Source organism: Typopeltis vanoorti, chromosome 9 (assembly GCF_054136105.1).
Source record: "Typopeltis vanoorti isolate ZY-2024b chromosome 9, IOZ_Tvanoo_1.0, whole genome shotgun sequence".
In the NCBI taxonomy this organism is placed as follows: domain Eukaryota; kingdom Metazoa; phylum Arthropoda; class Arachnida; order Uropygi; family Thelyphonidae; genus Typopeltis; species Typopeltis vanoorti.
In genome coordinates this window covers 75,679,285-75,705,078 of record NC_143557.1, presented here as the reverse complement: position 1 = coordinate 75,705,078, position 25,794 = coordinate 75,679,285, and the positions used below count along the sequence as shown (strand labels likewise).

The following is a 25,794-nucleotide window of genomic DNA, read 5'->3' as shown; positions in this document are numbered from 1 at the left end:
GAAGGAGTGATGACAAAGGGCCATCCCTGGAAAGTAGGAAAGGAAGCTGTCAGCAAGAGGGTGAGGAGGGTTTCTTTGCGTGGAAGGTGGTGGAACTGTGGAATGCATTGCCTGATAGAGTGGTGAGAGCAAGAACAGTCAATGAGTTCAAGGAGTGGTATGATAGACTTGGTTTCCTAGGAAGGACCTCCCTCCCGTGATGAGTCTCTTGACTCTATGGTGGCATTAAAACTCAACAGCTTATTCTCACCTTGCTTGATAACAGCAAGGAAATCATTGTTTAAAGCTGGTTAAAAATAAATGATTAGATGAGAGAGAAAATAGCAGACTTGTACTGTCTGATTACAAATTTTGCAGTTTGGGATTTATGTTTATGTGATTTGATATGTTATCTCAAATTAGGATTATGAATAAATAATAAATTATGACACTCTAAATTATTCAAAAAAAAATTAATTACTATGAACAGATTAGTTATATTTCCATGTTTTTTTTTTTTTTTTTTTTGAATATATGGAAGGATATATAAACATATTTAGATAAAACTAATATACAAAAAAGTTTTTTCCTATATTTCTTTTCCAGGCTGAGATAATATTTATCTGCAGTAAATCATTGTAGTCATTTCCTTTAGTTTTTATTATAATCATTTTTTTATAATAAAAAAATCACATTACAATATGAAGTTTTTTATTTCGTCCTGCTGTTATGTTTTAAATATCTTACTATGATTACTGCAATTTCTACTAGCTGTAGTCTATAAGGAATTGCATGTTTCTTGTTTTCAGTAGCACTGAGAAGAAGGTATGTATTCAAGTTAATTCAGTTAAGTGATCTCCTGAGCATGAAGGATCATCACATCTTATAGTGGAGGAGTTGATGTCTATTAACTTCTTATCTGTTATTTTAGCTATTCATTCACATGTGCATTTTGTCATGAGATATATATATATTGTGGCTAGTAAGTCAAAACTATATACATATATACTGGTGCAAATGATCAGGTATTCTTTTCTTCCTCCCAACTTTTTTTTTTTTTTTCATGGATTCATAGTTGAACAGTGAAATATCAGCTACTGAATACTTTAAATGCTAAAAAACAGAATTAAAGGTGGGTACCACCATCATCATCAGAAGTATTAATGAAAAAGTGGTGACACTGGCAGAAGAATTGCAGAAATAGCATGCAATATAACTGAGGAGAAGAAGACTAAAACATCTAAGATACTCCTAAATAATAGTTATTTTCAGTCAGTGATAAGAGAAAAGGAGTACCTATAGTATTCAACACTAATTCAACTCAGATAAACTTCTTGAATGGTAGGCAGTAGTCATTTTAAGTAGTAATATTGGCAAATTTCAGAATAAGTAGGAAAATGCAAATTATTTGTATCTTAGGATCCACAATAGATATCTTGTTAGAGGTATAAATAGTGGACAATGAATCCAGACATGTTTTGGAAAATTTGGAGTAAAGATCATAGCTAATAACAGTGATAAGTACCTGTTGGATTTCTTTTCAGTATATGGACTAGCTATTAATAAACACTATATTCCAACTTATGACTAAATAAACACACGTAATAACCACAGTAATAAGTTTAAATAAGTAAATATTTTATCCTGAGTATCATAGGACATCATCAGTACAGTTAATTCAAACAATACAATGGAATTCCCATATGCATGCGTGTTATAGAATTAAATGAAAATATATCTGGAGGGGGGGAAAAATAGATTACATTAAAATAAGATAACATATCATCGTCATCATTAAATTCCTGCCATGTACCCTCAAGGGGTGTACAGGATATGATAGTACTACCTGAAAAATTTACATCATTACTAACTTCCTATCTACAATTTTCCTTCAAATCAGTCTGTTACTTGTCAAGATTCCAACATTACCAGATCTTATATTTCTATCGTCTAAAGCTTGTACCATATCAATCCACCTATATCTTGGTCTTCCTCTGTGTCGTTTTCCTGCTAACTTGGCAGAGAACACTTGTTTTGCTAATCTTTCCTTGCCCATTCTGTATAAGTAACCATACCACCTGAAATTAGCTCTGCTAACGCATTCCTGGATGCTGACAAGTTCTTTCCTAATAACAAGTTCTTTCCTAATATTCTTGTTTTTAATATGATATTGCCATTGATGCCATCTGTTCATGCCTATAATCTTTCTCAGGACTCTCATATCTGCTGTCTCTAGTCTTTGGTCAAGTGTTTTACTTCTGACCCAGCTCTCAGATCCATAAGTTAAAACTGGTTTGAACACTGATTTCTATACAGCTAATTTAGTGTTCTGACTAATTTCTCTCTTATTCCATATGAATTTATTCAATTGACTTCCTACCATACCAGCTTTCTGATTTGATTCTGTTGTCTATTTCCATATTTAATTTACCATCTTTGCTAAAAATCGTGCCTGATAGCTGAAATGTTTTACTTGTTCCACAGGTTCTTCATTCACAACACAGTTGACATTTTATGATTCTGCCAATTTTCATTGTCTTTGTATTTTTAATGCTCATCTTCATACCATATCTATTACAACAGTTATTCAATTTACTCAGGGAATCTTGCAAACTTGTAGCGATTTATTTAGAAGTATAACATCGTCTGCATAAAGCAAACAGCTGACATTAACATCTCCAATTCTGATCTCATGTTTAATACCACTTTCCTTCATAATGTGATCCATATAGATAATGAATAACAGAGGGGATAATGTACATCCTTGTCTCACACCAGATTTGATATTAAACCATCTTCCTGTACTTCTTTCATTTCTAACTGTTGACTTACAACTCAAATAAAGACTAAGTATTGCTTGATATAATGCCCCATCGACACCATATAACTGTAGTGTATTGAATAGCTTCTCTCTTGGCACCTTGTCATATGCCTTTTCCAAATCGACAAAACTTAAATACAGATCTTTGTTATATTCCCATGCTTTCTCGACTATTTGTCGTAAAGTGAAGATCTGATCCTGACAGCCTCTATTTGGCCTGAATCCAGCTTGTTCTTCACCAAGCTTTTCTTCCACAATTCTTCTCAACTGTTTCTCAAGTATACTTGCATAGATCTTGCCTGGAACACTCAGTACAGAAATACCTCTGTAATTCTCACATTCAGTTTTATTTCCCTTTTTATATATGGGTACTATGAGAGCTCTACTCCAATCATCGGGAATTCGTCTCTCTGTTTAATCTTTCTGAACTATGCAGTGCAGCCACTGTAAGACTCTTATACCACCATAATTCAGCATTTCTGGTCGGATATCATCTACTCCTGCCTTTCCACATTTCAAGCCTTTGATGGCTTTTTCTACTTCAAGTATGGATACGTATTCCTGACTGCATGCCTGGTCAGTGTTTTTTACCACTGTGCTGTCATCACTGCTTGTTTCATTTAGCAGTTTTTCAGAGTAATTACTCCATACTTCAAGGATATCTTTTTCTCCCGTTTTCATGTCACCTTTATCATCTCTAACTCCTTTTACAGCACTCTTTCCTCCATTCCTAAGCTTCTTCAACAACCTCCAGAATATTTTGCCACTTTCTTGATATTTATTTTCTATGTTCTTGCCAAAGTCCTCCCATGACTTTTGTTTAGCTAGTTTTACATACTGTTTAGCTTTCTTACAGTTGTCTCTGTATTCTCTAACAGCACAAGCTGATTTATTTGCCAGGAACTTTTGATATGTTTTCTTCTTTTCCTTCACTGCCTCTTTAACTTCCTGTGTCTACCATGGAGTTCTAATTTTTCTATCCTTGCAGACAACTTCACCACATGCCTCTCTAGCTGAATCAATGAGGGTTTTCTTCAAGGCTTGCCACTGAATCTCCAAGGTTTGGTTCCTGTTCTCAAACCCTTTCATTTTTTCTTCAATAATCTTTGTGTATTTTAGTCAACAGTTCACATCTGAGAGCTGCTCAAATTTTATTCGCTTTAAAACTTTCTTACATGTCATTCTTTTCAATACGAAATTCAATTTTATCCTGCTCAAGACTAAATAGTGATCACTTCCAATTTCAAATCCTCTGTACACTCTGGTGTCCTGCACCAGGGAGAAAACATCACTATCAACAATAACATAGTCAATGAGACTTTTCTTATTCCTTGCCTCTTCTCTCCATGTGAATTTGTGCACATTTTTATGTTGGAACACAGTGTTAGTAATAACCAATTCATGTCCTGAGCAGAAATCCAACAGGTATTTACCATTATTATTAGCTTTCCTCTTTTCTCCAAATTTTCCCAAAACATTGTTTTGGGAAAACATTGTCAGACATACATAAAAAACAACTGGGCCATTGTTAAACCAGGCGACGCCCCAACCGGAATGAAATTTTGTCATATTGTACCATCATTTTTTATTTTGGTTTAACCAATAGGAATACAATTTGGTCGGCTAAATCCCAAATTGCCAGCCCATTCTCGTTCGTTTAGTATCCAGGTAGATACCCAACAGGGTGCACCACGAGAAGGTGAGGATTGTACATTAGGTCAGAAGCCCTGGTATGTTCTCTGCTTTCCTTTAAAGGCTATGTGGAGGTCTCCTCTCAGTTGTACAGCTTTGACCCTTTACACAATTTTGTATAACAATTTCCCATACTTCAGGAATAGCAAGAACGTCATTACGGTTTAAGTTTGGTCTGTGAAGGGGCTTCAGCACTTTCTTTATACAAACGTTCATGTTTATATAAAGATGTATGTAGAAGTTTGGTCTTTTTCCAATGGACCTTATGGTTTGGGTTTTCAACCCCGTGTTGTGCGAGGCCAGATTTCTGCAGTTTGATAAGAAAGTGCTGAAGCCCTACTTCACAGACCAAATCTAAACCATAATGACATTCTTGCTATTCCTAAAGTATGGGAAATTGCCATACAAAGTTGTGTAAAATAATTCTTATATTTATATATGTTAACTTATTTTAATGTAATATATATATATATATATTTTTTTTTTTTTTTTTCCTCCTGATATATTTTAGTTTAATTCTATAACATGCTACTGCATGGATATGGGGATTCCATTGTAATCATGTGCCTAACTGTATGTTTTTCCTAGTATTGTTTGAATTAACTGTACTGACGGTGTCCTATAATACTTAGGATGAAATATTTACTTATTAAAACTTATTACTATAGTTATTACATGTGTTTGTTTAGCCATGAATTCTCCACAGGTTTCCTTGTATAATATTCCAACTTAGACATACATAAATTTACATGGTGAGAACGCAAGAAATAAGAGTTCTTCCTCTATTATTGTTGATGTCTTCAAACTGGTCCAGGGCACAGGAGATTTGCAATAGAAAATGATTGCTATCTAGATTTGAAAAGGCTAGACATGAATATTATATTGAAAATAAAAATTAGTTAAAAAAAGAAAGAATTAAAGTTGATCAGTATTCTAATGTGAACTGTAAACTTAAATATTGCAGAAAAAATGAAAGAGTTGGAAAACAGGACCTAAACATTGGAGACTCATGGCAGAATCCAAAGAAAATGTATATTGATTCAACCAGGAAGATGTGGTAGAGTTGTCTGCAGTGATAGAAAAATCAAAACTTCATGGTGGACTCTGCAAGCTAAAGAGGCAGTCATCATCATCATCAAATTCCTGCCATGTACCCTCAAGGGGTGTACAGGATATGATAGTACTACACGAAAAAAATTACATCATTATTAATTTCCTATCTACAATTTTCTTCCAAATCAGTCTGTTACTTGTCAAGACTCCAACATTATCAGATCTTATATTTCTATAGTCTAAATCACTTTGTACCGTATCAATCCACCTATATCTTGGTCTTCTTCTGGGTCGTTTTACTGCCAACCTGGCAGAGAACACTTGTTTTGCTAATCTTTCCTCGCCCATTCTGTATAAGTGACCATACCACCTGAGATTAGCTCTGCTAACGCATTCTTGGATGCTGACAATGTCAAGTTCTTTCCTAATATCCTCGTTTTTAATATGATATTGCCATTGATGCCATCTGTTCACGCCTCTAATCTTTCTCAGGACTCTCATATCTGCGGTCTCTAGTCTTTGGTCAAGTGTTTTACTTCTGACCCAGCTCTCAGATCCATAAGTTAAAACTGGTTTGAACACTGATTTCTATACAGCTAATTTAGTGTTCTGACTAATTTCTCTCTTATTCCATATGAATTTATTCAATTGACTTCCTACCATACCAGCTTTGCTGATTCTGTTTATTTCTATATTTAATTTACCATCTTCAGTAAAAATCGTGCCTAAATAGCTGAAATGTTTTACTTGTTCCACAGGTTCTCCATTCACAACACAGTTGACATTTTCAATGATTCTGCCTATTTTCATTGTCTTTGTCTTTTTATTGTTGACTTTCATACCACATCTATTACAACAGCTATTCAATTTAGTCAGAGAATCTTGCAGACTTGTAGCAGATTTATTTAGAAAAATAACATCGTCTGCATAAAGCAAAGAGCTGACATTAATGTCTCCAATTTTGATATCATGTTTAATACCACTTTCCTTCATAATGTGATCCATATAGATAATGAATAACAGAGGGGATAATGTACATCCTTGTCTCACACCAGATTTAACATTAAACCATCTTCCTGTACTTCTTTCATTTCTAACTGTTGACTTACAACTCAAATAAAGACTAAGTATTGCTTGATATAATGCCCCATCGACACCATATAACTGTAGTGTATTGAATAGCTTCTCTCTTGGCACCTTGTCATATGCCTTTTCCAAATCGACAAAACTTAAATACAGATCTTTGTTATATTCCAATGCTTTCTCGACTATTTGTCTTAAAGTGAAGATCTGATCCTGACAGCCTCTATTTGGCCTGATCCAGCTTGTTCTTCACCAAGCTTTTCTTCCACAATTCTTCTCAACCGTTTCTCAAGTATACTTGCATAGATCTTGCCAGGAACACTCAATAGGGAAATACCTCTGTAATTTTCACATGCAGTTTTATTTCCCTTTTTATATATGGGTACTATGAGAGCTCTACTCCAATCATCGGGAATTCGTCCCTCTGTCCAGGCTTTCTGAACTATGCAGTGCAGCCACTGTAAGACTCTTATACCACCATACTTCAGCATTTCTGGTCGAATATCATCTACTCCTGCTACCTTTCCACATTTCAAACCTTTGATGTCTTTTTCTACTTCAAGTATGGATATGTATTCCTGACTGCATGTGTGGTCAGTGTTTTTTACCACTGTGCTGTCATCACTGCTTGTTTCATTTAGCAGTTTTTCAGAGTAATTACTCCATACTTCAAGGATATCTTTTTCTCCCGTTTTCATGTCACCTTTATCATCTCTAACTCCTTTTACAGCACTCTTTCCTCCATTCTTAAACTTCTTCAACAACCTCCAGAATATTTTGCCACCTTCTTGATATTTATTTTCTATATTCTTGCCAAAGTCCTCCCATGACTTTTGTTTAGCTAGTTTTACACAGTGTTTAGCATTCTTGCATTTGTCTCTATATTCTCTAAGAGCACAAGCTGACTTATTTGACAGGAACTTTTGATATGCTTTCTTCTTTTCCTTCACTGCCTGTTTAACTTCCTGTTTCCACCAGGGAGTTCGGATTTTTTTATCCTTACAGACAACCTCACCACATGCCTCTCTGGCAGAATCAATCAATGTTTCCTTCAGAGTTTGCCACTGAATCTCCAAGGTTTGATTCCTGTTCTCAAACTCTTTCATTTTCTTTTCAATAATCTTTCTGTATTTTAGTCTACAGTTCACATCTGAGAGCTGCTCAACTTTTATTCACTTTAAAACTTTCTTACATGTTATTCTTTTCAATATGAAATTCAATTTTATCCTGCTCAAGACTAAATAGTGATCACTTCCAATTTCAAATCCTCTGTACACTCTGCTTTCCTGCACCAGGGAGAAAACATCACTATCAACAATAACATAGTCAATGAGACTTTTCTTATTCCTAGCCTCTTCTCTCCATGTGAATTTGTGCACATTTTTATGTTGGAACATGGTGTTAGTAATAACCAGTCCATGTCCTGAGCAGAAATCCAACAGATATTTGCCATTATTATTAGCTTTGCTCTTTTCTCCAAATTTTCCCAAAATATTTTTGTATGTCTCACAATCATTTCCTACTCTGCTATTTAGATCCCCAACAAGGACCAACTTTTCATTTTTCATTGTGTCTGTTGCTTTTTCTAAAGCCTCAAAAAAACTCCTCCACTTCTACCTTAGTAGAACCTTCTGTGGGACCATAGGCACAAATAAGTCTCATTGTCCAGTTCCCCATTCTCATATTTGCTCACATTACTCTACTTGAGACTGACTGCCATTCAAGAAGATTAGCCTCGTATTTTGTGTTGAATACTATGGCTACTCCTTCTTTTCCTTGATTGTCATTGCCTGAATATAACATTTTGTATTTATTGCTCAGAAAGATCTCACCAATTTTGATCTTTTTTGTTTCAGTCACCCCTATTATGTCGATCTGGTATACTTATCTAATTCCTCAGCTAGCTCCATTTCTTTGCCATTCAGGCTTCTTACGTTGATAGTACCGATCTTTAACTCTGGTGATGTTGAGTTGGGGTTTGTTTTCAGATTTGTTCCAGTAGCTGACTTTTCGCTGTTCGCCCTGGTTCCCTGGCGAAAACAACGGGGGCCTTGTTTAACCGGGCGACGCCCCAGCCGGCATGAAATTCTGTCATGTTGTACCATCATTTTATATAATTCATAAGTAACCTGCGAGTAACCAGTCCATAAATAACCAGTCCATGTCCTGAGCAGAAATCCAACAGATATTTGCCATTATTATTAGCTTTGCTCTTTTCTCCAAATTTTCCCAAAATATTTTTGTATGTCTCACAATCATTTCCTACTCTGCTATTTAGATCCCCAACAAGGACCAACTTTTCATTTTTCATTGTGTCTGTTGCTTTTTCTAAAGCCTCAAAAAAACTCCTCCACTTCTACCTTAGTAGAACCTTCTGTGGGACCATAGGCACAAATAAGTCTCATTGTCCAGTTCCCCATTCTCATATTTGCTCACATTACTCTACTTGAGACTGACTGCCATTCAAGAAGATTAGCCTCGTATTTTGTGTTGAATACTATGGCTACTCCTTCTTTTCCTTGATTGTCATTGCCTGAATATAACATTTTGTATTTATTGCTCAGAAAGATCTCACCAATTTTGATCTTTTTTGTTTCAGTCACCCCTATTATGTCGATCTGGTACTTATCTAATTCCTCAGCTAGCTCCATTTCTTTGCCATTCAGGCTTCTTACGTTGATAGTACCGATCTTTAACTCTGGTGATGTTGAGTTGGGGTTTGTTTTCAGATTTGTTCCAGTAGCTGACTTTTCGCTGTTCGCCCTGGTTCCCTGGCGAAAACAACGGGGGCCTTGTTTAACCGGGCGACGCCCCAGCCGGCATGAAATTCTGTCATGTTGTACCATCATTTTATATAATTCATAAGTAACCTGCGAGAATACAGAGGAAAAATATAAGAAAGAGAACTATATGTAAAAGTAGTTAATTAAAAGTCTTAGAAGACACTGTCAAGAATATAGAAAATAAGTATTATGAAGGCAGAAAAATATTTTGGAGAATATTGAAAAAAGGCTTAGAAATAAGGGAAAGAGTACTGTAAAAAGAATCGGATCATAAAGGTAGCATAAAAATTGAAGATATTCTGGATGCATATTAATTACTTTGCAAGATTGTTATATGAAATAAAGGTGATGGTGCAGTGTCAAAGTGTGCAAGAGAAATCAAGAAAAATATAAAATATTAGCAGTGCATATCTTGGTGTAGAAAAAGTCATCAGACACATGAAATGAGGAAAGACAACTGGAGTAGGTGATATTTGATAACAAATGCTCCAATATGGAGATATAAACTTTAAAACAGCAGGTACAGTACATGATTCACAAGATTTGGTCTGAAGGTTGAATTCTGCGTGATTGGAGTAGAACACGTAAGAATCTTCATCATAATTAAACATTGTACCAAGAGCAGACAGAGGCAATTAAAAATAGACAACTTGCTTAATGATCTATGCAGGCATATACAACAAATTCTTGAACATCAACCTGATATGACACGCCTACAACAAAACTGATAATCTGATTAAAAAAAATAACAACAAAAAAAACACAGCCTCTATAATGGACCCAGTGACTTAATAAGCATCTGACATCCATTTACTCTGGAATTCCAAGAATTTACAGCTCTTTAAAAAATATGCAAGGCTGACAATCCTCTATGCTCCATTGTGGATGCTTGGGACCTATGCTCCTCCAATATTTCTAAATATTTATCAAGATTACTATCTCCATGTATAGAAAAAACAGAATTCTACATGACAAATTATTTTCACTCCATCAAGAAGGCAAGGGATTTAATATTGGAATCATCTGTTCTCCTTGATAGCATGAGTTTATTCACAAATGTTCCCACAATAATTTTTTTATAAGAACTTTTCCAAATATCAGATTTAAACATTGCTTAGACATGCTTTTTTCAACTTGTTGATAAGCACTACGAACAGAAAGTGTTTAGCCATGGATCTTCACTTTTTCGCACTCCTGGCAAACTTATTCATAGTGACCTTTGAAAAACTAGCTTAACAAAACTGCCAGTTATGATCTAGAATATGGCTATGTTATGTTGATGATATTTTTATCATTTGGCCAGTATCTAAGAAACAAAGGGAAGAAGAATTTACAAGTTATTTAAACAACTTACATCTGCTGCATACTAGAATTAGAAAATGAAAAGTCCCTCTCACCTTTGGATGTCTTTCTGGAAGTTTCTTTGACCAGAAAATTTGTTTCTTTGATCATAAAAACTTACATTTAATGGTTTACACAAAAACCGGTGCATACTAGGTGTACCTCCATGCTTTATCTTGTTACCACCCAGCACAAAAAAGAGGCAAAGGGCAAAGCTAAGAGCTTAACCTTCTAAGTATACTAAGTATAACTAACACAAAATGGGTACAAAGCTCTAAGAAAAAAATCCTACAACAGCTGAAACTATAAAGGAGCCTATTTTTTTAGAAATTGAGGAAGCTATTGATGCGATGTGTTTGTGCCAAGAGAGTTGGAGGTAAATGTCAGTCCAAGGAGGGAGAGTTCATCCTATCTGGTGATGTGTGTGTTACTGAGGATGAGGAAAGGTGAGCTGAAATTCCTTTCATGAAAGAAAAGGCAGGACTGCATTTTGGTGGCATTGAAGGTGAATAGGTTATCCTTGCCCCACTGAAGGATGGTATGGAGATCAGTGTTAAAGGCACTGGTTGCAGATGATCTCAATGTAAGGGATGTCTGGGAACTACATGGTTTCTCGAAGGAGTAGGATGAATGAAGAGTGCTCTTGTTGGCAAAGCCATGAATAGGATTTGTAGTGATTGAGGGTAGGTGAGAGAACAGAGCCTCGAGGCACCTCTGCATTGGTGGCAAAGCTCGAAGAGAGGGTACCATCCACCATGACATGCAGTGAACGACCAGAGAGGAAGCTGGCTATTCAGTTACAGAGGGTGGTAGGTAGACCGAAGCAAGGCGATTTGCAAAGCAGGCCTTGATGCCAAACACAATGAAAAGCCATGGAATCGTCAAGGGCCACAGCAAACATTTCTCCAAACCTTTCCATGGCACATGCACAGTGGTGAGTGATGTAGGCTAAGATATCAGTTGTGGATCTGGATTGGCAGAATCTATACTGGTGCTTGCTGATTAAGTGGTGAGTTTCTGGGTAGTGAAGAAGTTGACCCTAGATAACTTCTCCATTATTTTGAAGCAGATTAAGGTGAGGCAAGTGGTTGGTAGTTTTTTGTCCCACCCCCCTTTATTTTTTTGAATGGGTTGGATATATGTTAGTTTCCATGAGATGGGATAGGTGCCAACTGAGTATAGAAGATTGAAGACATGATAGAGGACAGGTGTTAGCTCTGGTGCACAACCTTTGAATACAATGGGAGAGATACCATTGGAACTAGGTGACTTTTGTAGTGTTCAAGTGGTCTAATATTCTTATGTCTGTCTACTGAAAGGCCACAGGAGGCATATGGTGCTCAGTTGCTGGAAGGAGGTGATTTGCCTTTGTCATCTATGTAGATGACAAAAGCAAATTTCTCTAACTAAGAAGTTTAGAGAAATAGTGATGCTAGGAGATTGGCTTTTCTTTGGATGCTGTAACAGTGGTGCCAGCTGGATGGGTGAGCAGAAGTTGCATCTGATGGCTTTTGCAAGGGACCAGAAGGCATAGCTACTGTTTGGACAAGAGATGAGTTTTTTGCTATTGGCCTTTATGAAGTTGAGAGTTTATTTTTCACTTGGTTAGACTGTAATAAGTTTAGTTTAATCCTTTGTCCAAGTGTGAGCAAACAAAGTTTGCGCCTGAAAGTATCTTCAGGACTGGGGTAAGATAGTGCAACACCAGGCAACTCATTGCAAAGGTGGAGAAAGCTCTCATCACTCCTATCTCAGTATCTCCCATAATGCAAAGCAAATCTCCTTGCAGATATGTGTAATGCTATGCATTAAGGCAAAGGGCCACTACCCATACCGGTTTTGACCTTTATTGAGGTCTCGTCAGTGGGAGCCAGGCCCAGTAGTGGAGATACAAAGGCAGAAGCAATGAGAGGTCATCCTAACCTATAGGAGTTGCCAAACTCCTATAGATACTTTCAGGTGCAAACTTTGTTTGCTCACACTTGGACAAAGGATTAAACTAAACTTATTATAGTCTAACCAAGTGAAAAATAAACTCTCAACATCTTTCTCTGAATCCAGAGTAATTTAATAATAAGGTTGCACACCCTTTGGCAACTCCTAGGTTAGGATGACCTCTCATTGCTTCTGCCTTTGTATCTCCACTACTGGGCCTGGCTCCCACTGACGAAACCTCAATAAAGGTCGAAACCGGTATGGGTAGTGGCCCTTGCCTTAATGCATAGCATTGCACATATCCACAAGGAGATGTGCTTTGCATTATGGGAGATACTGAGATAGGAGTGATGAGAGCTTTCTCCACCTTCGCAACGAGTTGCCTGATGTTGCACTACCTTACCCCAGTCCTGAAGATACTTTCAGGTGCAAACTTTGTTTGCTCACACTTGGACAAAGGATTAAACTAAACTTATTATGGCCTTTATGAAGTTTCATTTAGATTTGCTGACAGTTGATTTACTTTTATTGCATGCCTCTGGTTGAGTATGAATCTTGGGTTCTTGATGCAAGCCACCTATGGAGCTGAGATTTTTTTCTTTGACTAGTTTCATACATCTGTTGAACCAGGGCTTGGAAAGTGAATGGGAATTTTGGATGGAATGAATGCCTTCATTGTGGATGATTTTTGTGACTCGCTCAGTGAAGGAATCTAGGTCAGAAGAGCGGAAACAATAGTCATGCCATCAGAAAGAAGAGAAGTAGTAGTAGTTCCAGAGATCATTCCACTTTGTAGCGACTGAGGACATGAGGTTGGGTGTTGTCAGCAGAGGTTCGTTCTATGTGACTGAAAACTGACACAAGATTGTGGACCGAGTTGTCTTGAAGAAGAACTAGTTAAAAAATCAAGGGTATTGTGAAAGTGGAGGGGATTATCAAGAATTTGGGTAGGTAGCTGCACGATTTACGTTGGATAATTGCTTATATAACAAAAACTTCTGCATCATCCAGCTTGATTGATAGTGTTGGAGAAGATGAGCCAGTTGGAGTTGTGGATATTCAGGTTACCTAGGATGATGACTTTGCTGTTTGAATAACAGGATTGTATATGGCTGAGTTTCATGGAGAAGAAGGTGAAGAGGTCTTTATTGTTTTCAGATTTTGGTGACCAGTAAATGCAACAACGGAATGTTGCTAAGTGGGACAAGGACACCTTCAGCCAGAGGTCAAAATCAGGGGATTCTAAATTTGGCATTCTCTGGCAGGCAGTATCAGAACATCAGGTTGAATATTCTGGGTGTGTTAGGTGTGCAGTGCTCATCCACCAAATAGCAATATCACCAATATTATATTTTTGCATTTATTCCTGTTAAAGACTCCCCTAATTGTTTCCAAACTTTGTGTGATTCCTAAAAGTAAACACAATAGACTAATGCTTCATGAAGAGGACACTTTCAATATGTAAACATTGCATCACATTCATGTTAATAACCCGAGTGTGCATTCAAAATACATACACTTTTGAGCCTTTTGAAAAGATGTACAGATGGTGCTGCTGGTCAAATTCTTAGTGTTCTAGTAGTTTTAAACCACTCAGAAGGTGAGGCAGGGTGAGTTCTGAGACGATAGCACAAGCGGCTGTGATTGGTTATTGTGTCAACCATTCCAATTGAACATTGTCATTTGTCATGAGTTGCTGTTTTCGTTTTCTTAGTTTCATCTGTTTTGCATGCATGAAGTGTGAACTGACATGGTAGGCAAGTTTTTGTATATAATTTTCGATATTTACAATATTTACAATGGGAAACAGTATTGTAGTCGAAGGAGGTAAGCCTTGTCCTCCTCTTCCAAATTTTACACCTTTGAATAATTCAAATATACCAACCAAATATAGCATCCTCCTTCATTATTGTTTTTTAATATACAGCAGGTTAAAACAAACACATTGTCCCCCTACTCTGCACAGATTTGATTACAGTTAATTGATAAACTAAAGTATTCGAAGTTATCCTACAATTAATTTGCATTAGACCAATTAAGATGAGCACTGATGTACTATACACGCTTAAAACTTTCATACATTGATAAAAATGCAACCATACGGTCAAATTGATGTGAATTTCAGGATGCATAAGCTGCAACAACACTCCCAACCGAATTGGGCATGCAATGCCACTGAAAGGCACAGATGCCAACTTTGGGCATTGGAGGTGAACTGTGGTTGATGTAGCTGCAATTAGGATTTCCTCTCAAGAAAAGGAGATCTGGTTTGGATGTTTGTTTGCGAAGTGGATGTGGAAATGATTTTTGTAGGAATCCTGGTAGGTTTGGAATATTGTATTTTGGTTTGATTTATTTTGATGAACTGGTTGTTGAAGGAGATTTATTTTGTTCGCAGTGTTTGTCATTGTGAGTCTGTGTCATTTTTCATTTTTGGTTTATTATTACATGAAAGTAAAGAGTGGGGATATTCAATGGGAGAGATGGACTCATGAACATGATACCTATACAGAGAGTGATAAGTCTCCTTACCATTCTGTGGCCTTAACAGTACTTCCCACATACCACTACTTGAACTCCCTCGCTAGACATGGCCTGGCAGAGCATGTGGCAGCAGGATTATGTGCCAGTTGATCGGAAAGGCTCCTGACTCATTACTGACAGATTTGGGTCCATATAATATTTGGCTGCTGGCATGCATTACCACTGTTTTAATTGCTGTATCCTCAAAATGGAGGAAGGTCTGGATCTCTTAGTATGCATGTGCTTGAAGAGTATCACTCACACTGCATGAAGATGAGAGGGAGGGGGGATGAAGGCCAGACTGATGGTGAGTGAGCAGGAGGAATATAGGGAATTGAGTAACCTTATACACATACCATGTGTATAAGGTTACTTATATACATACCTTATATACTTATATAAGTAACCTTATATACATACCATGTGTATACACATACAGTGTTTTCAAAATTGTGGCTCCAACCACACATGCATCCACAATAAGCCCTGTATCGAAGAAAGATTCTTTATTTTTCCCATTGTGATTGACACTCTTGATGATTACTAGTCAGCAGCCACTGAATTAGAAACTTTACAGAAATCATTAGTTTTTGATCCTCTAATAGATACCGATCCTCTTCAATTCCCTGCACATAGTTGGGTTGGGAACAGCCTTCATTAAGTTCTTCGGTTAATTGCTGCATACAGGAACAGGAAGTTCTGTTTGTTGTATAAGCTTTCTCAGACAACTGTGAGCTCATTCCTGAAAGACTATCTTAGGACCACAGTTACACCTCTTAGACAAGCAGTATAGTTCATTTTTCCACTGATTAAACATATGCGATACTTCACTTTTTGGGAAACCAGTCAGCTTTGCTGTTTTCAAAATTGTGGCTCCAACCAGACATGCATCCACAATAAGCCCTGTATCGAAGAAAGATTCTTTATTTTTCCCATTGTGATTGACACTCTTGATGATTACTAGTCAGCAGCATTTTTAAATAGATGTCTAGAACATGTGGTGAAGCATGTGACCAAGTATTTTGTATGAAGTTGACATTAACTTTTTTACCATATATCTGCATAAATGTTTCAATGTCTGGTAAAGAAGTTAATGTCAACTCCTATAGACAAGTTGCATCGTGCTTTGTAATGAGTCATATGTTTAAAGCCATATACATTGGAGGAATATGATGCTCCCAAGTCAATGCAATTGTGTCCAGGTGAAATAGCAGCTAGAAGGGAACTGAGAGAGTGTGAAAGAGGTGATGTGATAGGATGCCATGTTGCAGGCCTCTGTTTGGCAAAATGTCGACACATTGGGCATCCCAGGTAAACAGTCGGTGATACCATACTGACATGGAAGTGCAAGGAGTCAGCTGCAAGTGCTACCCGCAGTGAATGACCCACCACACGCACCGAACATGATCATAGCATGCTACGAAGAGTAATACATAAAAACTGCCATACTGACATGTTGAATGTGGAGTTCCGGTAATCGAATGGACCACAAATCTGCATAAAAAACATTCAGAATCGAGGCTCACAATATGGGTTTCCATGGTAGGATTGCGATATGCAAGTCCCACACCCAAACCAACATGCAGTGTCATCATCAGTGGTGGAAAGAGCAGAAGCTTGAAAAGCTGTATTATGGAGCAACAAATCATTCTACACTCATCTACTGAGCAGATGGATGGGTGTGGCCAGAGTGCATAACCCAACTGTGAAATTCAGAGGTGGTGGTGGTGTGTGATGGTATGTTTATTTTTTTCCTGGTTTGGCATCAGACCTCTGTTTGCTGTGTAAACATTGAACTTCGAGAGGTATCTGAACATTCTGGACAATGAAATGCTTCCTGCTTTGTGGTGTTTCTACGGAACTGATTATTGCCTCTTTCAGCAAGACAATGCGCAGTACCTTAAGGCTGCTGCCGAAACTGCATGGTTTCTGGACATGCATCACCCACTTGGGTAGCCTCCATGGAATCCTGATCTCTACCCTACTGAACATCTATGGGATATGCTGGAGCATCAGGTGAGGTCAAGGAACTTTTGCATCTTGACCTATTATTCCCCAGGTTTCTGCTCCATAAAACATTAGGTCTAATGAAATTAAGTTAAATTGGATGGGCGAAAGGGGTATCTGCTTACTTCCATCCCATCTTAATAGAAAAAGGTTCAGATCTCATTTTATTAGCTAATACCATGCTTCAGCTATAGGTAGTCCAAATTTTAATTAAATTTATTATTTCATGAGGTATTCAAAGTTCATTTAATACTTTCCAAAGGCTTTCTCTATGGATGCTATTATATACTTTACTGAAATCTATAAATAAAATATGGACTTACTGATTATATGCCCATTTCTCTAATATCTGTGTTAGTGTAAAAATCTGGTCAGCTGTGGACCTATTTCTTCAGAATCCCGCTTGATATTTACCTGCATTTTCTTCAGTGTATGTTCTGATTATTTTTAGTAAAGCAGATAGGAATAATATCCCTCTGTAATTTTCACATTCATTGTTTCCTTTTTTTTATATATTGGTATAATTAATTATTCTTTCAATTCTGAGGGTATCTCTTCATTTTCTCCACATTCCCATACTAAACTTCAACTCTATCTCTCAGCATCACCAAATTCCTAGCTTCATTAATTTCCCGGAGTATAGTTCCATCAGTATGGTGTACACAGTTTATAATCTTTTTATCCTAAAATACATAACATTACACTTTTCCACATTAAACTGGCACCTATTATCTTATGTCATACTGTCAGCCTATTTAAATCATCCTGTGCACTCTCTGCATCACCTTGATTAACTGTTATCTTACTTAATTTGGCATCATCAGGAAACAGCTGAATATTTACCTTCAGATTATTTCTTAATTTGTTTGTTTATGCATTACCAAAGGCAAATGGTCTGTTTGAAAATGATAGTGATGGGGAATTGTGCTGAAAATGCTACGAAAGTGAGGATCAAAAGTGCTGGTCAAGTTGCGAGATTGAAGTGGTGGACGAACAGAGAATATGCATGGAAATGCCTGAAATTAGACATTTCATGAGAGGGTAAAAGTATTGATTGAACGAATAGTAGTATGATGGATGTAGAGAATGAAGAGTTGGCTATAATGAGGGAGACATCTCAGTTACAGAAATGATATATAGGATGAAGTGGGAGCTGCAACAAATGCAGAAACTTCTGGCAAGTTGGTCAGCTGATATCAGAAAGAAAGAATGCTTGACTAAGAGAGAAGGAAAAATAATGGTGCAAGTAGTCTTGTACAGCAATTCTATCATAAGAGGTATGATTGGTGAGAGATTGACAAAATTGTGCTTCCCTGGTGCAAAAATTAATGATGTTAGTTGAGGATATTGGAGTGCAAAAGGGTAAAGTAAAAGAGTTGATTGTTTGTTTTGGATGGAACTAGTGATTTGAAAAGAGAGAAGTATGGTATGAGGGAGGACATGAAAGAATTATTGGAAGTAACAAAAGAAAAGAGTAAGAAAGTTAAGATAGTGAGTCTGTTGCCACAGTATGATTTGAGCTGAAGAGGACCATAATAGCAAATGAGTCTGTGTAGTTATAGGGAAGAATAATGTGGAGTGAGTATGACAGGCAAAAGGACTTATACAAGAAGGATGGTTTGCATCTAAATGGATTTGGTGTTCAGAGTCTGGGAAAACTGTTGTTGGAGTGAAAGTGGATGTGCAAAATCAGAGAAACTAGAGCTTTTAGTGGGGGAAGCTGTTAAGCTAGTACACAAATACCAGTGATTCAGTTGAGTGTAATAATGTGCATAAAATGCCTAAGCTAGTACCACTGGTAACAAACCAAAATGGGATAGTTAATATAAAGTATAAGGGGCTTTTGTACTTTATGTATACTAATGCCAGAAGCATTTGGAACAAGGGGGAGAAGTTTTTGGCATTCATTAGTTCATCCTGGCCAAACATTATTGGCATTAGTGAGACATGGCTGACAGAAGATGATGCAGTTAGCAGGATAGAATGTTAAGGGTGTAGTGTGTTCAGGGAGGATAGATAGAAAATAAATGGGGGGGGGAGTGTTATTGACGATAGCCGATGAACTGCAACCAAACAGAGTAGAAGTTCAACTGCAGGCCAGTGTAAATAGTACATTTGAGGCTATATGGTGTGAGATAGATGCCAGCAGAACAAAATGTACAATTGGATGCTTCTATAGACTGATGGAATGGAATTTCAACTATGGGAACATAGATTGAAAGGAGGAGAAGACACATGGGAGGAAGGAAATGGAATTTATGCAGTTACTAAGGAATAATCACCTGAGGCAGCTTGTGATGGAATGTACTAGGGGTTTGGGAGTGACAGATCTAGTAATTACATCAGAGATAATTTGAATACAGAACCAATATGACCAACGCCACCAACTGGGGAGGTGATCATTATGGTCTTGATCTGGGAGGTGGTTAAATGTGTGGAATTTTCATTTAAGAGGAGTATATGTGGAATTACAGGGCTGGTAAGTATGAAAATCTCAGGAGATTATTTGGATCAGTGCCATGGTATGTGAAACTGCAAGGGCTGGATGTTGATAGTGCATGGGAAGTGGTCAAGGAGTGTTTGAGGAAAGTACTGGCAGACTGCATACCTAGAGTCAGGAGAATAAATCAAGTGGGTTAATTGGATAAATATCATTAATCTGGAGCTATAAAAAAAGAAATTTGTGGAGGGAATTCAAGGAGGAAGGTGATCAGCAGGCACATGAGCAGTATAAAGCACTGGCCAGAAGGGTTGGTTACCCTTCTGGCCTTTCACAAAGTGTGAAAGGAAATTAGTAGTACAGGCCAAAGATAATCCAAAACAGTTCTTTTGATATGTTGCAAGTAAAAGGAAGAATGTTTGTGGCAGAATCATTTTAATGAATGCTGTGAATGGTAGGGAGGTAACTGAATCAGTAACAAGAGAGGCAAAGACTTACGTGCAAACTGAGGTAGTCTATTACAGAGCCTTGATGTGAATACAGCTGTGGGGTTATATATGAGAGGGGGGGGGGTTGGAAAGTTCTGATAACTAGAACAAAAATGATATTAAAGCAACTGATATAACCACAAGAAAAAACATACTAGTAGCTGAGTTATGAAAGTATCTTATATTCTTATATCCTCGTTCTGTTCTTTCTTGTGGTTATGTCAGTTGCATTAATATCGTTTTTGTTCTAGGTGTTTATTGGAACTTTCCAGATCCCCCCCCCCCCCCCCATAGTATACCAGCTCAAGTTTTAGGTGAAGGTGCTAAGGAATTGTCAGTGCCTTTGGCCACAATGCTTAATCTAAGTCTCAGCTCTAGGTTAGTCCCAAGGGGGGGGGGGTGGAAAGATGGGAACATAGTTCCATTGCATAAACGAGGCTCCAAGACTGATGTAGCAAATTATCAACCTATCAGGATTTGTTGTCAAGATGCTGGAGAAGTTGGTGAAGAGCAAAATACAGGAATGGATAGACAGAAATGGGTTACTATATGGGAGGGACATGGTTTTGTGAAGGCTAGGCTGTGCTTCAGTAACTTGCTCACATTTTAAATGCAACAGCTGAGTTGGATAAAGGTAATGGCTTTACAGTGATATTGCTGGACTTTGCAAAAGCCTTTAACAGGATACTGCATGGAATTCTAATCAGTAAACTGCAGCACATGGGGATGAATATAAAGTTGGTGAAGTGGATAAGAGTGTGGTTGAGGGAGAGTAGTTTATTAAGGAGTAGATTCCAGGTCTGTGACCAGTGGCATACTACGGGGCTCTTTTCTTGGTCCACTACTATTTAATTTGTACATTAATGATATAGGAAAGGATCTGAGAGGAACTAACTGTTCAGTTGTTTACTGATGGTGAAAAATTGGCTAGAGCAATAGTTAATACAGATGTTAAAATTTTGCAGGATCGGCAACCAACTGAAAAGTTCCTCTCAAATCCTTTCCTATATAATGTACAAATTAAATAGTAAATCTGCAAATGGATCCTGATTTTGGAGATACTCTATAACGATGTGTGCAGTTTCTGTATATTGTAGCATACAATATACAGAAATTGCACATTTGGAGGCCTGAGGCAATTTGAAAAAGTTCTATGTTTGATCTCTAGAACAGGGTTTCCAGACCAGGTAAAAAATGAATAAAAGAAATAGAAAAAAAAAATTAACAGAATTAGCAAAATTTAACAGAAAATGTAAAAATTCCTTCATCCACCCACCTATGGTACTAATGTGTTAGAGATTTACATAAACACCTTTTGTGGGTGTGAGTCACATAAAAATATAAGAATAAAAAAAATCATAGAAGTAGGTTCTAATAGGTCAAGTGTGTGTGCTTTGATTGCATTAATACCAGTAGCAAGGCTGTTATATTTTGAAGTAGTCTGCTAGAATGAATATGTACTCATCTGTCTATTGTTGTTCTTGATATAGGAAGAGAAACCTTATCACTAGAGCTATTGTTAGTAGTGTTGAGTGTGTCTGAATATTTTGTTCACTGTCTGAAGGATTGAGAAATAGGAAGGGAAAGGAAAAAAAGCTGAGTAAGAGCTCTATGTTATCCCCTCCCCCTTTTCCACATATTTCCATTCCTTTTTTTTTTTTTTTCTTTTCTCGCTCCTTTATTTCTCAACTCTCAGATAAGTCTACTAACAGTGATCCTAGCAATGAGGGCCCCCCCCCCCCACATACACATCAAGAAAAACAACAGTTGCAGGTGAGCATCCTTTCATATATATATATATATATATATATATATAACTATCAAACAAGCCTTGTGCTCTTTTTGGACTATACTAAATAAAATAACATTGATATTACTAGTTTAACTGTATACTTTATGCTGTGTATATATACCGTATTTGCCAACATATAAGATGCACTTTTTTTCTTTGAAAATAGGTCTGAAAAACAGGGTGCATCTTATATGCTGATACTCAGTTTTTTTATTACTTTCATTTCTGGAAATTTTCTCTGTTACGAGTTATGCGATTTCTTTCTTGCTTCCTTATGGTGTGTGAGAGTATTCCAGTTACATAGAGTTCAGCGGATGCGCTTATGCTGTCATTGATGATCACAGCTGTGTTCCTGTTTGTGTAAACTTTCCGTCGCAGTTGTTGTGAATGGTGATAAATTTCTGCTGTTAAATTTTCTCTAAATTTCTTGACAAATTATGGCTGAAAAATGTTGGCATTGCTACAGAAAGTTAAGAAATTTGCTAAGAAAAACTTCTTAAAGGATTGTTTGTACATGTTCATGCAACAGGCTGGATGGACGGAGAAGGAATGAAGTTATGGATAGATAAAATTTTGTATAGGCACCTTGGCAGACTGTTGAAGAAGCCTGTCCTGCTAGTATGGGATCAGTTTCGTTCTCACAGAACAGCAGATGTTAAAAATAAACTCAAGGATTTGAAAACTCAGTTAGCTGTAATTCCAGGAGGTCTAACTAGTCAGCTTCAAACTTTAGATGTCTGTATTAATTAACCATTTAAGGGATTTATGAAGAAGTGCAACAGCTGGATGCAGTCTTCAGATTTTGAGGTTACACCATCAGGAAGAAGGAAGAGGCCTAGCATTTTGCAAGTTTGTGAGTGGGTCAAAGCTTCATGGGATACTGTGAAAACTGAGACAGTGGTTAAATCATTTAAGAAGTGTGGCATTAGTAATGCACTGGATGGTGCAGAGGACAGTTTGTTGTATGAGGACTCAGATTCTGATTTAGAAGAGGTTTAGGTTTCATTTAGCTCTGGAGATGAATTTCTGGATTTTGACAAAGAAGATTAAAAGGTGGGTACTCTTTCCTTTTAGATTAGGTATTTGTTGAAAGTAAACCTACTTATTACTTTATATTTGAATTACTGTAAATTCATTATAATATTCAATGATAGTTTTTTTCCTAAAAAAAGTGTACAAAAAAGGGGGGTGCATCTTATACGCCGACAAATACGGCACACACACACACACACACACACACACACACACACATATATATGTGTAACATAAAAAGAGAGACCCAGTATGATACCAATTGTTTTTTTAGAGACCTAAAGTAGCTGAAAAGTTTTATATTTGTATCTTAGAGTAGACCAACCAAATTATCTAACCTTAACACACATTATGTAAATATTTGTCTCTAATAGAGTAGACAAACCAAATTATCTAACTTTAACACACATTATGTAAATATACAATAGGTTCAAGTTTTGTGGGCTGGATTCACATAAAAAAAAATGCTATGCTTGCTTAAGCCATTATTATTTTGCTTGGAGTGATGGGTAGAAGAATATGAGATATATTGTATCTTTTAAATGAAATTATAATGATTTCAGGAGGCGCAATGTGGCAATAGTTCATCTTGATCGACCTACAACACCAATAAAAAAAGTACCTCGCAATAGTAAATGGGAAGTTAGTGCTGCGGAATGGAGTCCACATCAACATGATTTGTTTGCCTTAGCAGTAAGTCATTTAATTCTATCAATTGTTGTATTTCTGTGTTTGATATTATATTAATTACTATATATTTCAGTTAATGTGTTTATTTAGATATAATTGATTTAAGTGTAAGCTTACAAAATGATTTCTGAATTTGATGCTTAGTAAAAATTTAAGTATAAACTGTGCATTATCGCAAAGTTCCAGTTACACCATGTAGTTGTTTTTGTTGGCTTGGCACATGAATTGTTTTTGAGATCAACAAAATTTAAATATAAATCTTTAATTATACTGACATGATTTTGATAATATTTGCCACAAAATGAACATAGATGGCACCTATTTAAGAACTTTAGTGATTTCTGTTGTTCATTTTACAATTTAAAACTGTTATTGTTGCTGTTTTCATACTGTGACAAACTGTTGTGCTCTGAAGATACCAGGTATAAAACTAGTAATAATAAATATATTATTTATTTTCTTATTATTGCCTTGTATTGTGAATGTAAAATGAATATGAATTATTGTGAATGTAAAACAAATTAAAACTGTTAAAAAAAAATGAATGTGAACATCTTGTTTTGTTAACTCTTATTTGACCTGAACATCATTTTTTTTCTTTAGTGATTTTTCTTGGCATTTTTTCAAGAATGGTTATGCTTTCTGAATTGCTCAATAGGAAAATTCCTCTATAATTCACATGCTTCATCTTTTTTTTTATTTTCTTTTTATAATTCTCACACTTTTTTTAAAAATTAGTACAGCAACAGTTCTACTCTAGTTATTTGGAATTTGCCCTTCTGTATTATATAATAACACCAATATATCATTATACTCTGGCTGTCTTTTCATATTCAGATTTCTGAGGCCTTTTTCTGCCTCTAGTGTTGAAATATATACTCTTGATTGCATTCCCCTTGGATAGTTTTCTATTACTGTTTCATTGTGTAATATTTCATTAAACTTTTTTCAAAGTAATTATTCCAGAGATTTCAAATATTCTTGTTTAGTTTTATGTAGTTCTGAGTGGCTGAGTTCCCACTTATTGTAGGCTGTCATGTGGCTTGAATTAAAATTTCATGTTTGGTCTCTAGAGTAGTAGGGTTTACAGATTACCTAAAAATAAATAAATAAATCACCATTATGATTCTTGATTCTCTTTGTTCCACTTTTAAGGTTTCTTAGTAGCTTCCAGAATATTTTTTCACCTGCACGATAAAGATCCTTTTCTGGCTTTTCAAAATTGTCCTGTCATTTTTGTTTATCTAAGAGCATATGCTGATTTGCTAACCAAGAACTTGATGATTTTTTCCCCTTTTCATGAAGATTTTTGTCATACGTCTACAGTACAGTTCTGATTTTTCTGTCCTTGCAGACAACTTCACCACATCCTTCCTTGGCTTAGTCAAGTTTTCTTCAAAATTTTTCAGGTTTGAATGTTTTCAACCCCTTTTTTTTTCCTATTAATATTTGTGTTTGAGGATTTAGTTCACATCTGATAGTTATTCAGTTTGATTATTTTCAAAACTTTAGCTTTTTAGTTTTAGTGATGTTAGTGTTTATCCTTATCAACAATAAGTGGTGGTCATTTCTGTTTTTTCAAATCTACCTTACATTCAATTTGAAGATATCACCGGTGATGTAATTGATAAGATTTTTCTTGTTTCATGTGTTCTCTCCATGTAGAATAATTTCATGTCAAAATATGGTGTTATGATGTCCAGTTGCCTGAGCAAAAAAAAAAAAAAAAAAAAAAAAAAAAAAAAAAAAAAAAAAAAAAATGCCGATAGTGCTATTTATGATGCTACGTGTACTGTCTTTATTTCTGGTCAGAATCTTGTAATATTTAATCTTGTGTGAGTTTTTTAAATTAATAATTAGTAGGAATGTGGTTCTAATTAGTGCATAACTATGTACACAATTAGAATGCTTATTTTATACTTATATACAATTTGATATGAAAAATTTCATTCAATATTTTGACAGAATACAGCATGGAAGACTGTTGCATAAATTGGAGCACATGGATTTGGATTATAACATATTATTGTGGATAAGAGGATGTCTGACTGACAGATATCAAAAAGTTGTATATTGAGGGGGATGTGAGTCTGCAAGATTAAAGATAACCAGTGGTGTACTACAAGGATCAGTCA

General features: G+C 36.3%; 1 protein-coding gene across 6 annotated transcripts in view; it reads left to right on the top strand.

Moving 5' to 3' along the window:
* Window positions 1-25,794, top strand: part of Wdr59 (WD repeat domain 59) — a 261,127-nt gene that overhangs the window by 14,243 nt on the left and 221,090 nt on the right. For all 6 annotated transcript variants that reach the window (XM_090397480.1, XM_090397478.1, XM_090397477.1 and 3 more), the window contains exon 3: window positions 23,533-23,662. In XM_090397480.1, coding sequence (XP_090253606.1) covers window positions 23,533-23,662 — 130 coding nt within the window. The remainder of the gene's footprint in view (window positions 1-23,532; window positions 23,663-25,794) is intronic.